The sequence below is a fragment of the Takifugu flavidus genome, chromosome 19, assembly GCF_003711565.1.
Source record: "Takifugu flavidus isolate HTHZ2018 chromosome 19, ASM371156v2, whole genome shotgun sequence".
Lineage (NCBI taxonomy): Eukaryota > Metazoa > Chordata > Actinopteri > Tetraodontiformes > Tetraodontidae > Takifugu > Takifugu flavidus.
This window is the reverse complement of record NC_079538.1, coordinates 11,357,598-11,372,282: the sequence shown is the minus strand read 5'-3', so window position 1 is coordinate 11,372,282 and position 14,685 is coordinate 11,357,598. Positions and strand designations below refer to the sequence as shown.

General features: G+C 42.6%; 2 protein-coding genes across 3 annotated transcripts in view; one reads left to right on the top strand and one right to left on the bottom strand.

Annotated features, from left to right (window-relative positions):
• The window catches only part of nrxn3b (neurexin 3b), a 302,073-nt gene that overhangs the window by 271,916 nt on the left and 15,472 nt on the right, over window positions 1-14,685 (bottom strand). The gene's annotated exons all lie outside the window — the stretch shown is intronic.
• On the top strand, window positions 2,946-14,558 carry LOC130515939 (serine palmitoyltransferase 2-like). Of its 2 annotated transcripts, none has more exons than XM_057016612.1 (12): window positions 2,946-3,228; window positions 5,296-5,493; window positions 5,562-5,716; window positions 6,137-6,285; window positions 6,483-6,607; window positions 7,396-7,489; window positions 7,774-7,879; window positions 8,798-9,017; window positions 9,279-9,405; window positions 11,025-11,160; window positions 11,398-11,527; window positions 12,518-14,081. In XM_057016612.1, the coding sequence occupies exons 1-12, from the start codon at window positions 3,085-3,087 to the stop codon at window positions 12,629-12,631; spliced, it is 1,698 nt and encodes a 565-aa protein (XP_056872592.1). In that variant the 5' UTR covers window positions 2,946-3,084; the 3' UTR covers window positions 12,632-14,081. The 2 variants fall into 2 exon arrangements, with proteins under 2 accessions (XP_056872592.1, XP_056872593.1); XM_057016613.1 differs by having other exon boundaries at window positions 2,996-3,275; window positions 12,518-14,558.

Genomic DNA, 14,685 nt, shown 5'->3' with positions numbered 1-14,685 from the left:
GCCAGCCATTTTCATCCATCTGTCTTTTAGGAGAGAATTGGAAATACAGCAAAGTTAAACATGTTTAGGCGAAAGAGTGCAGATGAATCTTTTCCCAATCTGCTTCCCATCTGATTGAAGCACAGTTAATTGGGAGATTATGCACACCCTCTATACATTTGTGCACTTGACTTGCATAACGTTCTGATTGCGTCACGCTATGCACTGCGGAAGTATGAAAAATGGCTGCTTTGCCTCAACTTCCTCTATGGCAGCGCTGGATCTTAATAGGCTTCCGGCAGAATGAGGAGGGAGGAAAGATAAATTCTCCTGATGATTTCATTAGAGGACATCAAAGCAGGGAAATTGCAGCAGAGAGAGGGAACACATCATCCATGAATAGTTAATTAGCCGTCACTCGAATGATACTGAAAGAACATCAGCAGTGACATGTTGCCTCACCACAAGGGAGACTGTGATTATGATATTTTTCCTCAACAGGGATATTTTGTTGATGCATGGTGGCCACTGCGTAGATAGCAAGCGGCAACTTATGATGTAATAAGGCAGCATGGAAATAATTAATTATAGATGCTTGGGTCTGTACGTAAATGTTGCTTGGCTGAAATAAAGCACAAAGCAAGCCTGGTTGTCAATATTTGTCTGCAGGCTTGTGTAATTGTGCACAAAATAGATTTAAATGAAGGAAACAGCCACAGGGGTTAATGTTTAGCTGATTACTCTACAAGTATAAATAATTATAAGTGAACTTTCCGCTATATATTTGTGTGTTTACCTCAGAATGTTGGAAACTAAAGACTGCAATAGGTGTCTGTCCAGCTGTTCATCATGCAGTAATTATTATTGCTGAATTTAAATATCTAATTTATTTACATTGAAAAAAATTAAAACTTATTTTCTGTTTCAGGCTTTCCCTGATCCAACTAAATGGATTCGTATCACCTTCATGAGGTTAAGAACAGATGGAAGCTTCACTTACTTACACACTGGCAAGAAAGTAATGTGCTGTATGTGCACACTGAAGGTTACAGCCTCGAGAGGCAACAAGCAGAAGGCTGGAAAATTGATTAGAGACTCAGATCATCAGATGTTATCGTCAGAATCTTAATCATGGGTGTCACGCCACAGAAATAGGAGCTATCACTGTAACCTGGGGCACCTGGGTGACCTCCAACAGAACACACTGTGGCTCCACACTGCCATCTAGGTCACAGAAAATGTATAACACTTCTAATACTTCCCAGCTCAGAGCCTTTTCTCCTTTTCTGCACGAAGTTGCTTGTTCCTCGTGTCTGCACAGCGTCTCTCCCTCAGTCCAAAGAAGATCAGTCTTGTTAAACATGAATGTGACTGTGTAGGTTTTATGACCTTTGACACTGAATGGCACTTTTGTCTGAGCGTAGCAGCCCTACAAGTTCAAGCCAGACCCGATATGCTACAGTAGTACCTTTACAAAAGAATACCTGAAAAATACACAAAATATCAAAGGTATTTCCAACACTTATCCACTGTTGAGGTCTGATTCTTAGAGTTCTTGTAAATAACATGCATTAATTGGATGAATAGAATAAGACTTCATCTTCATCTCCAGGGCCAATGGCAGCTTTTCCTGCTAGCCTCTTTTTAACCTGCAGACACATGCCAAGGACTAAAAATAAAGGTGTGATGCAAAGTTAATAAACCATCATTTATCATGTTGTTTTTTAAATGGAGAATTTCTCTCAGTAACTGTACCATTTGCTCACTAGAGGTAATGACTTTGTAAAGATGAATAAGACTTGTGAGAATGAAGAAATGCCAGGACCTAGAAAACACGTTAACATCTCCATTAAAAACTGAAATAAAGGTGGATGCAACACTGTTAGGACACTCTTGTGAACAATGAAGAAAATGGGTGAAAGAGAACAAAAGAACTCAAGAATGCGTAACCAGAGAATAATATGCTTGAGATGAAAGGAAAACATTAGCTTAGTGTGCTGGTTAAAGTTTAAGCTGTCTACTTGCTAATTCAGAGGAATGTACTGCATTTATGGGAAGTTGGTTATGTAAATGGGAGGATCTAAAATATTTTTTCTTATGGAATTTCGACAGTGTACATTAAATCAATGTGCAGTGTATGATGAAAGGGACTTACATTTGATAACAGTACATTTAATTACAGGCATATTTCACAACAAAATGATTGAGTGCATTGAATTAGGTAAAATGTTAACCAAGCAATGAAATCTTGCATACTACATGATCAATAAAAGGTCAAGACAATAATATAACCAAAAAAGCAGCCTGGAGCTTTGGGTCCTCAGTTCTTTAGGTTTGAAGTGTGCATTTAAGCATGTTCCCCTGCAGCTTTGGTAGGTTTCCATTACTTTTGTCATCGGAGACAAACTTAACATCTGTTTTGCATCTTCACTGTAGCATCACTGGAAAATTGTTTAAATCCGTTTCTGTTTAAAGGTTATTCGGGGTTATTCCATTAATCGCTCTCAAAGAACCTCCCACAATGGCTAAAGGGTCACGCCCACTGGTTACACCCTGAAAAGAGTGATATTAAAAATTTAAGCACTCACACTATCAGAATATCGAGACAAAATTTGTTTACTTTTGAAATCTCGCTAAAGAGCACTATGGTGTAATTTTGAAAGGCAAAATGACATGGGTATATACATAAATACTCTGAGTCTTCCTCTTCTAAGATGGTGGATACATTGACAGAAAAAATACCGTAAACTAAAGAAATTCTATTAATCATTTGACTGATTTTCTTAAAATGTTGTCCTCTCGACGCATTTAAACTCCTTGAATCAGACTTAGAACTGTGTTTTACTGAACGTTCCTCGCCTAAATTAACGCTATGTTATAGTCTCCCTTGTGCGACTTCTGCTTTTAATAAACGATCTTTGTAGTGGCTCAACGCCATTGGTGGATAAAGCCGTGCAGGGGCGTGGACTTCCGGCAGGCTGGTGCGGACCCAGTGCAGGGTGGGCGTTTGATCCGTTTCCTTTTCCAGCTCGTGCATGACTGGACGTCTAACGTTACACAAGTTGGGTAACTTTTAGTCCAGAGGTTCTCAGTTGGTGGACGAAGATGACGGAAAGCTCCGCCAACAAGCTGCTAAACGGGGACGTTTGTCGTCGCACTTCCAGCGGCAGGAAAGCGAGTAAAAATGGCTTCGTGAAGAACCACTGCTTGTTTCAGGAGCCACAGAAGTATCGTCGCCCCAGGGGGAAGGTAAGGCCTGGCGTCATCCATAAACACCGCCGAGGTTGCTTCCTGAGGTATGCGAATATTTCGGTCTAGTAAAATAAGTCAGCTTTCCTGTTTTGTTTTTGGTTTTAGATTATTTTTTAAAAACAATCTCTCAACGTATCGATCTGAAGACGTGCGATAGCCGCCCGCTACGACCACAGGCTAACATGACGTCACAAGTAAACTGAAGAACGTGACTATTGATAAGAGGTTATTGTGACTGTAAACAGTTCGTTCGTGACGTCACATCCAAACCCACCTGGGTGTCCCGGGGCGGTCGAAGCTGCCCAAGATTTTCTACACCAACTGTGTGTTTGTGGTCGTGTGACTTTGGAAGTTAGATCATGATGACAACATCCATCCTTCGTGCGCGGTAGTAAAGCTACGTTTTGCCTTTCTGGATACGAGGCACCTTCAGAGCTGTCACGTGACCAGGGCGGATGGTAACGGTGACTTTTGAAACCTTACACCCTGTTGTTTCAGCGTTTAGGTGTGTGTTCGACCGGTCTTTGTTGACACAGTGTGGGGACAACTCTTGTTTCTACTACAGTGGCTCCCATGGGAGAGGAGGAGGAGGAGGAGGAGGAGGAGGAGGAGCAGGGGGATACAGGCCTGACACTTAAACGGGAGAGGAATGTCTCCACGCTGGGAAGGGTGTGGTTCCTCCAACGGCAGAGCACAGAAAACATACATGCACATTAATATTCGGAGTGAATGAAGAAGGCTGGTTTGCTCGGTCACACAAGGGCTGTAGAAGTTGGTTGCACCATGTAAACTTAAGTGTGCATCGAGTGTACAGGAACTACAGGCCTGTTTGCTTCCACGTTGTGTGCATTTGCACGTTGGTTGTCTTATATTGTGTCTTTTGACTACGGTGTATTTGTCTTGCCTTTTGAGTCAGGCTTATCACGTGGGGGGCAATTATCGACAGCCTTTGGGTGCATGCAGCCAAATTTAGGGCATTTAAACTTTGTTTACACAATCGGCTGGCGTGTATGTTTTGGGAGGTCCCAGATTTCTTGTCATACATGCCAGTAAACAGCAGACTCTTGCCAGTAGATACAGTAGCTGTCATACTAATGCAGCGATGTTGCAGACTAAGCTGTGTTGTGTGTGTGTGAAGATAATTGAAATGGGGTGTATATCCACAAAGGACCGTGGAGGATTCCGCAGGCCTTGTAGCTGTGACCGCGTTTTAAAAGCAGGCAGAAATGTTAATCCGTGCGCTCATCTTAATTATTGCTACTCCCTCTCCAGCTAACTTAGCCAACCTTCCCTGGATCATTTACAAGGATCCTCACACGCGCAGGTCTCATGTGACGGCGGGGTTGTTCCTCACTTCCATTTAAAGTTCTAATTAGTGGCAGCGCTCTGCGTGATCAGACACACACTTCTAACCTCTCCGGCCCGGTTTCACATCAGATATCTCGGGACCGGTTTGACTATGCTTCATTCAAATGGCTGCTTTAACCCTCCTACAAGTAGTGTTTTTATTAAATCAGTTTGTCGGAATGTCCCGTTATCATCTCGCAGATAACGAAAGCATTTAACTGATTTCCCAGTGAGGCACAAAGCAGAACTACTCTATACCTTATCTTTCATCATTCGGCTTTACTGCATCCTGGAAAGGCCACGGCTGGATTGAATTATTGTCCCTTTAAAAGCTTTTGCTGCTAATGTAAACATGTGATCATGCTCACAGCAGCAGAGCAGGTATTTTTGGGAGTTTGCTCCTTTAATGGTGCACTGAACAACATCAGGTATATGGCTCAGGCTTGCACGGAGTCTTGCCTGGTGGGAAAAGTAGGATTGGTCACATGACAGATGGCTCATGCCACTTCCTAGCATTTGGAATGATCCAATCATATTTTAGATGTTTTTATAGAACATTTAAATGTTGTCCTCTATAAAACGTGGCTCATTTTACATGCTTGCCCATCTCCTGAACTATAACCTTCACATCTTAAGTGGCAAAAAAAATCACCAAAATGTTAATTGGCATCTCGTATCTTTTTAAATTTGACAGTTTCTTACTCCACTGTCTTCCAGAACCAGGATGTTCCTCTTAGCAACTGTAGCCTGTACAAGAAGCCATTTTTGGAGTACTATGAGGAGACTCCACTCCTGGTGGCCGTGCTCACCTACATGGGCTATGGCATCCTCACCATTTTTGGCTACCTCAGAGACTTTCTTCGCCACTGGAACATTGAGAAGTGCCACGTCGCCCGGGAGAGAGAGGAGCAGAAGGTACAGGAGTCCCTGTCATAAAAGGCTTTAGGTAGGATTTCCTCAACATGTTCCTCTTTCTCCTCCAGGATTTTGTCCCCCTCTATCAGGACTTTGAGAACTTTTACACCAGGAACTTGTACATGAGGATCAGGGACAACTGGAACCGACCCATCTGCAGCGTTCCCGGTGCTAAGATGGACGTGATGGAAAGAGTTTCCCACGACTACAACTGGACCTTTGAGTAAGTGGCTGTGGCTACAGAGGTGTGGCTGGGTTTGTTGTTCCATGTCCAAGGTGCATATCCATGAATGTCATGATTCCTCCAGAACTGTGAGTCACTGATCCGGATCTCATCAGGTGGTCATTAACCTTTCATTGCTGACTCTTTTCCTTGTTGTAAAAATGATGTAATCTGTAATTCAGTTGCTTGTGTTGAAAGGATCGGTCACACGGTCTCTCCAAATGACTCAACGTCAGCTTTCTCTGCATATCAGTTCTGTCAGCAGATTGTATAATATTACAAGCGCTTCGAAAACTACAACACATGAGTGATGTTTCCTGGCAATGTCAATGGAAAGCTGTTGAAAAAACCTGTTTTATCAGAGTAGAAATAAATTGACAATCATGTCCTCATACCGCGGCTTTTGTCTGTCCCTCGCAGACATACGGGCAAAGTGGTGAAGGACGTCATCAACATGGGCTCCTACAACTACCTGGGCTTCGCTGAGAACACCGGTGCCTGTGCTGACGCTGCTGTGGAGTGCACAAAAAAGTATGGCGCTGGAGTGAGCAGCACTCGCTCTGAGATCGGTAAGAGTCAGAGGATCTGGTGACATTATTGAGACAGTGTGTCACACGTTTGTGCATCCTCGGGACAAAGCTGGTAGGAAAACAGCTGCGAGTTATTCCGAGAGGTCGAGAACGTTACGGCTCTCCTTGCTTATTGAATGCATTATTTTTTGGTTTGTTTCAGAGTCGTAATAAAACAGGATGTCTTCTTTTTGCAGGAAACCTCGATATTCATGAAGAATTAGAGCAGTTGGTTGCCAGGTTCTTGGGTGTTGAGTCATCCATGGCGTTTGGGATGGGTTTTGCAACCAACTCCATGAACATTCCAGCCCTCACGGGGAAGGTAACAGCTTTTTTACATCCTTCTGTTTAAGATTGCTCTGTTTTTGTCTGTATTTTTATAGTTGCATAACTCTTATCGTGGGGGATTATGAACTGTTCTGTGGAAAAACATTTCCTGTGTAAAGCTTTTAATGTGAGTTCAGCCTGTCTCTAAAGACGCTGATTTCCGGTCAGAGCTTTCGTGACGTGAGTGCAGCGCGTGGAGCCACATGCACCGACCGGCTCTGCTCCACCAGGGAGCAGACATCCGAGCTTGCATGTGGCCCATGTGATCGCAGGTTTCCAGGAGTCGAAACTGATACACACAAACACACCTGAACATTTTCCCACCGTTTTAAACCCTTGTTTCAGTGGAGCGGCGTATTCGTGTCTTTTCTTCCTGTACCTCTGCGTGACCTCGATGAATGTTTTGGATTTTGATTCTAAATGAAAGTTAGGTGCAGATATTATTTCTGATCAGCAAATATTGAATAAATTTGGATATAACTGGTTAAACCGTTATATAAAGAGGCATCCCCTCTTATTTAGGATGTTCATAAAGGTTATATTGCTTGAGCAAGAGTACTGTATTATCCCACTTGTCTGACATGAAAAACACGTCTTTATTGCACAGATTAAAGTGGCCTCATCTGAAAGCTGTTGCTCAACAGTATCACTGGCTTGTGAAATTCTTGAGTGTTGTGCAAAGGCCACTGTGAAGAGGATACAGTAGCGCTTGACTTTTGTTCGTGAGAAATGAAACCCAAGAAAATGTGAAACTGTGTTGTGCTTTTTTTTAAATTCTCGTAGGGTTGTCTCATTCTGAGTGATGAGCTGAATCACGCCTCCCTGGTGCTGGGCGCGCGTCTGTCTGGCTCGACCATCCGGGTCTTCAAACATAACAGTAGGTGACACCTCAAAAGTTCTAAAACCGCTGTGGAGTGATTCGAAAGGAACGCCCAATGGTTTCACCATGAGGCATAAATCATCTTTGTGACATCTATTTAATCCAGCAAATGAACACGTTTAACATGGGCAGGTCGATGCTCGGAAAAGTCAGTTTGTCATGTTTGTCTCGCCCACTAGAAACTGGAACAGAGTGTAAAAATACTCATTTAAAGGAGTGTAATCATAAATAGGTATCATATATGTTAAGTAATTTGGTTATAATAAATGTGTGTGTTACAGACATGCAAAGTCTGGAGAAGCTGCTCAGAGACGCCATCGTTAACGGGCAGCCGAGAACCCACCGGCCCTGGAAAAAGATCCTGATCCTGGTGGAGGGAATATACAGGTAGAACCACCATCTACACACACACAAAGCAGCAGGGCTCCAATAGAATCATTGTCTAACCCATAAGTTAAGAGAGCTGGTTTAGCTGTCCAGGAGAAACTCAAAAAGTTTAGAGAAAACAATAATGACACTTTAATGTCCCACAGCTCTGTCTAAATTTCCAACTTCCTGGGGTTACTTAGTGATCTCTGTGATTGATTGTGGCTGCCATTGAGCTCCATTGAATATTCACTTTGGCGAGAAAACAGTCTGTGGCTGCAAACTTGTAAAATGGCTAGAGTTTTTTTTTTTTGTTTTAAGCTGGAATTGAAACTATGACGTGTACTGTTGCTGCCTCTGCTGTCCTGGTCTATTTCTACATGTTAACGTCATGATAGCATCATAGCACAAAGGTGCTGATTAGAAAAGCTTCCTGATTTGATAGACAGGCTGTTTTTATGAGCACTCTTCTGCAGTGGCTGTAAGATGAAGAGCTACTGTGAGCTGTGTATTCTAGATCTGATGCTTCAGCTAAATATGTTTTATTTTTTTACAATGATGACTAAATAAAAGGGAATGTTTCCTCTACTGTAAGAGTATTTTATTGCTAAGTCTGCATTTTGGGCATGCCGTTTGAAAAATGTGCCTCTTGTAAATATTAAAAAAGACTGACCCTGCCCTAGAATAATGCATTTCCTGGGACCCAACTGTACCCAAATGAAATCCATATAGTGAGTGATTGAGGAAAATTGTTCTGATAATCTGCCAGATGTAATCAATAGCTCCACTAATGCAGTGTTGCTAATGGAGTTTTATTCCTGCACTACTAAAATGGATTACGTACACATTAATGTCCACAAATAAAGCTTCCGGCTGATGCCTCTGTCAATGTGAACCATCATTTTTACATCTTTTTTGCCTCTTGATTGTGTTCTGAAGTATGGAGGGGTCGATCGTACGCTTGCCAGAGGTCATTGCTCTAAAGAAGCGCTACAAGGCGTATCTGTACCTGGATGAGGCTCACAGCATCGGGGCCCTGGGACCTAACGGCAGAGGAGTAGTGGATTACTTTGGCCTGGATCCCAAAGATGTCGACATAATGATGGGAACCTTTACGAAGAGCTTTGGGGCTGCTGGAGGATATATTGGTGGCAAAAAGGTGGGGAAAACGGCAGAACCCAGATTATAATGGGTATATTTAAAGTACATGTGGAAACAAATCATTGATGGTTGTTATTGTAATTGGTGGAATTTATTATTTAATGACATCACACACACCATTATTTATTTTATTTTAGAGTCCTAAAAAGCAAATCTAATTTAGTTTTCCACACTCTCACACCATTCTTTGAATCATTTCTACATTAGTTTTGGGTTCTCACCAAAGCAAATCTGATTAATGATGTCATTTCTCTGTCAGGAGCTGATCGACTACCTGCGGTGGCACTCCCACAGTGCCCTCTATGCCACCTCCATGTCCCCACCTGTTGCCCAGCAGATCATCACCTCCATGAAGATCATCATGGGAGAAGATGGAACCACACTCGGTAGGTGACACAAAGGCTCCTTTTCGATGCTCTGAGTGCGTGCAATAATAATGATTTTAAAGCTCTGAAATGTTCCTATGTGACCGCAAGGTGGCAGTGCAGGTCCGTAAACCACAGATGTCACTTGTTTTCTCTCCACACAGGCTTCCACATTTTTATGCTTTTCTTTGTTCTTTATTCCACTTGTTTCACCTGAGCATTTAGATCCATAATCCAAGGGTAGAGTGTTATTATGGATGGCCAACAGGAAGTTATTATTTAATAGAGTATTTTGAGCACGTTTTGTCCACTTACGAGTTTATTTTCTAATATTCTGACCATGTTCAGCATTTGGAAACTGCACTTGTTGTGAAACATTAGAGGTGATTTACCAAAGAAAGACCTTGAAGTGGTCTGTCCCCCTAATCTTTCCAGCCTTTTTGGCTTTCAAATGTGTGTTTGTCTTGCACATCTATGTTTGATTGTGCATCCAGAACAGCACGGTTCTTAGTTTCAGAGGTGAGTGGTCTCTGTGGTTCCCCCCGTGTCACTTTTACACTTTATGGGATTGGGGGGGGGGGTTGCTGCCTCTTTGTTTGAGTGCTGACGTCAGATCACCTTAGTTATTAGCAATAGAAATAAGCATGTGGCGTATTGACTGTTGCACGATGTCATCAACTGTTGGGTTTACTCTGTATTCCAGTCTGTAAACGTCCAACAGTGACAGGCTGATTGGTTGCAGCCCTGACACCCTTTGAAGACTCAGACTCTGATTTAAAGACAAAGTGACAGCCAAGAGACCTGCGAACAGTCAGTTGCACTGGGACAGCTGCTCACTGCTGTTGCACAGACCCGCAGCTCAAAGCACATCTGCAGCACACGATTCTATCACATCTATCGACGAGAAAGAAGCAATGCGCTGTTTTCAGAAATATGAAGAGAATCTCTGAATATAATCTGCTACTTTTTAATTACTGAGTGCTGGGAATAGTTTGTGGATTTGTCGACTGTGTTACAAAAATGCCAGGATAAATATAATGTTGGATCTTGTTGTGTGTCGTCGCGCTTTGAAGCAGCGGTTTTGTGCAGATGCGTGTCTTTCTGCCTTGTGCCATATGGTTATTTGTTTGGCTTAGCTGTCGCCTGTGAGGGCTCGGCCAGGGCATCCAGTAAGTGGATCCACAGCGTGCATCCATCTGACACTTGAGGATTGATGCCTGTTTAGTTTCAGCCCCTTGACCTCAACTTCTAAGATCCCTGGTTGACTTCAAAAGCAAATGGTGTAGCTCTCTCACCACAAACATGTAAGACATGATAAACGACATGGTGTTTAGCAATTTGTGCTGCGCTCAAAATGCCGTTTTTCTCTTTTTTAACAGTTTGGCCACATGGGGTTGAGCCTTCTAATGTCAGGCTTCTTGTTTTTCTCTTTTGTTTGCTTGTGCTCAGATCGGTAGCTGAAAGTTTAGTACATTGACACACATGAAAGCTTGTTGTTTGACCTGTAAATCTACCAAAATCCTTTACATTCTAGGAATCCCAATACAGTTCCTCAAGGTTACAATGCAATGGTAAAATCAATGATATTATTCAGCTTTATCAAGGTTTTATTCAAGTTTTGTTTTTTTAACCTTTTTCAGGTGCTGATCGCCTCAGTCAGCTCTCTGAGAATACGACCTACTTCCGCAGAAAGCTCCATGAAATGGGCTTCATCCTCTACGGCAATGACGACTCGCCCGTTGTGCCCTTGATGCTCTACATGCCAGCCAAAATTGGGTACGTTATTACCTCGTACTTTATCATTGCACTGCTTTTAACTGCTTATAATCTCTTAAATGATGCCAGCTCCTTGTTTTCCTGTCGTTCCTTTTCCAGACATAATCTGGGATTTTTAGGAATTTAATTTTACACATTAAAGAGCAAAACAACTTAATGTGTGGTGCCAGTGGTAGACGAATGAAGTCATTAGTCAGAGATGTTTTCCACACGTCTGAGGTTGCTGTGGATTTTCAGAGCGTTTGGCCGGGAGATGCTGAAGAGAAACATCGGCACAGTGGTCGTGGGCTTCCCAGCAACACCCATCATCGAGTCCAGGGCGCGCTTCTGCGTTTCAGCTGCTCATACCAGAGAGATGCTTGACACGGTGAGTCCAACAGAGACCGACAATGTGTATTGTTTATGGGCCAAACTCTGGACACCTCGCTATCATTCATGGGATGTACAGACGTTGTCTTTTCAAGCTTTTAGTCACACAAAAGCATGAAGGTTCCTTATTCATTCTAATGGAAAGTTACTCTGCTCGTACAGTCAAACATTTTATTATGTGACTGACGAGGTGAACGTCATCCAGCCTACACAAAATGATAACACAAGCCAGCTATATTGGACTGTTCTGAAGTGTACCGTGTTGCTCCAAACACTGGATCGACTTCAAAGAATGTTGATAAAGGACAGGCTTGTGTTGTTGAAGAAATGATTTTATCCTCAACATGATCCCCAAGTTTTCAGTGGAAATAATGAAAGCTTGTCTTTTGTAGGGTCTTCTGAGCCGTTTGATGTGCGTGTGTTTGCTGAATACTGAAGGCTCCCAATATGTCATTTATTATAAATGAACTTACAAGACCCAACTGTCCTCAAGTATTACAACACAGCAGGCCGAAGCTTTTTTTTATTTGAGCTGCTCTGTCTCTCCAAAGACACCTCATTTGTCTTAGCGAGGAGCACGTCAACGCCGTTTGTAATAGTCCTTTTAAAAGGCACCGGCCTGCCTTTGTAGAGCACTCGGAGGAGCCGCTTTTTCCGTCTTTGGAAAAGCCAGCCCTCGCTCTGGAAGCGTGGAATCAGAAAAAAGGTCACGGGGAAGGTAAATTGTTTCCAGGTGCCTCTGCAGCTTTGCATTGCTGATACGGTCTCTTGTGGAGAGAAGTGGAGTGAGAAGTGGAAGAGTCTTTGTTTAGTTGTGGTTCAAGCAGCCGGCTCTCCGTCTCATCATCACTTCATTTAACTCCTCATATCCAAATTTTTTGTTTGAAGCTTTTGAGAATTGTTTGTGCGGATGTGTGTGACTCAATTATCTGACCGTCTTCCCTTGGTTTGTGATTGACGTAAATAACTCTTTGACTTCTACTGCCAGGCATTGCAGGCCATCAGTGAAGTGGGCGACCTGCTCCAGCTGAAGTACTCCAGGCACGAGCAGCCACTCCCCTCGCTTGCGTGGATGTCCGAAGAGAGTCTGCTCCAGGACTGAGCCCTACCCCCATCTCAACTGTTCGTCCTGGACTCCGTTTCACCTTCTCCTCCTTCAGCATCTGCTCCTTATCGCATCTCTGAGAACCAAAGCTCCTCACGGGTCCCCATCATCTTCCTTAGCTTGTGTGTCCAGCTGATTTCACTCCAATTTGAGGACCAGAATCACGTGATCACTGTTACAATGTGCGTCCATAATTATCGTGACTACTAATGTTTAGCTTCACGTCTTAGTCCCGTGTGCACATAAAATGTGTTTTCTTTGTGCAATAACGACACCAACAACAAGGAATGTGTGATTTAAACAGCGGCGTAGAGCGAATTAGCCATAATTCTGTCAGGCATTTCTCGTGGACCTAGATTAACCTAAATCTGAAAATAGGGTCTCACTGTGAAGATCACAACAGCGGAAATAGTGTATATGTAAATAATATTTATACTACATTTGGGTTGCACCCCCAGAGCCTAAAGAGAGTTCGGTTATTTCAATGGAGTAACACCAAAAAGTTGACTCCATGTTGTTGAGCTAATGGATTTTTCTTCTATTCACTTCTACTTGAATAGAGAATATAAAGTACTGGGTTCTTTCCCTAACCAAAGGATACGTGTGTGTATAGATATCTTTTCTACCTTTTGAATTCAAATGCAATCCAGATGTTCAAAAAAAGGTTATTTAATAAGGAAAGGTAATACTAAAGAATATTTTTTACAGCTTATATCCTAGAAATGTTTTTCAGCCTTGTTTACCGTTTACACCTGCACTTATGCATTTGAGCCCAGCATTTTAAACATTTTTATAGGCTAAATTTCCCTTTTTTCCCCCCCAATTTCAGGCAAAGATGACATTCCAGTTCTGTACACATGACGATGCAGCTCTCGGGCTTATCTGATATACAGAAGGCTTTATTTATTTGCAATGTGGTTGTCATCTATCAGCCATCTTCTTTTAAGGGGGGAGGGAACTTCATGGCAGCTCTGTCTCCACTTGGGTGTGTAGTTTTACAGATCACTAACATGCCTTAACTTCAGCACCACCACTACTGACGAGCATTAGAAATGCACAGATGACGTAGGTTCTGAACTTTGCTTCCCGTGTCTTTTTCACTTCCTTATTTGTTGTTTTGTTTTGGAATGACATTCCATGTTCATCTGCTGTTTCCATGTGTCTAATTTTCTGCGCGAAGCTGCTCCAGACACCCGTGCACATCCTGTCAAATATCCTGTTTGTGCGTCAATGACGACGTGTCGTCTGATCCACGTGAACTGTAGCTGGCAATGTAACATTCCTCTAAATGTTCGTCAAAGTGATTTAAATTCAGCTTTTCAAGTTTTGTTGCTGGGTTCAGGCACAACATTGACAACTTGTTTAGGTGCCTTTAACACTACACTCATTAGACATTAATTATGTATTGGTCTTTCGAGTCATTCCAATACTGTTATTTAAAAAACAAGACGGGCTTGAATTACAGCTCCCCAGTTCAGTGATGCATTTGCTTTTAATAAATGGAGTCTAAAAAGTGGAAGCCATGACTGTGATCTGAAATACGCCCTGACATAAAATATTTTCTTCTCGTCAAACTTTCCTCTCATGCCGTCTGCAGCACTGTTGCAGTATGTTAGATTTCTGTCTATGGAGGCAAAATGTAATTGCAAACAGCAACTGAGCTGTTTCTCCTCGCCAGGTTTTCCTCACTGAACCTGAGGAATTAAAGTCGAGAATGAGATTAGAAAAATGGTGGTGTTGTTTGGAGCACTTTGATGTGATGTTGCCAGCTTAACCGCCAAGTACCTGCAGTGAATGAGCTGCAGCGGCTGGTGGAAAGTTGCTAATCCGTTCCTCTGTCTCCTCGCAAGTGTATTCAGTTTGAAGTTGAACCACTCGAATAACTTTGTAAAGCTGTGTTGAATAAATCACTTATTTGTATCAAGTTCTGGAATGGGGTTGGTGTCTTTCTGCCGCACGGACTGAAGCGAAAACCTAAGGGCTGGACCACGTTTGTAAGCATTTTTGATTGATAAGTCATCCTGCCAGTACATTACCAGTCATTTGCTCCT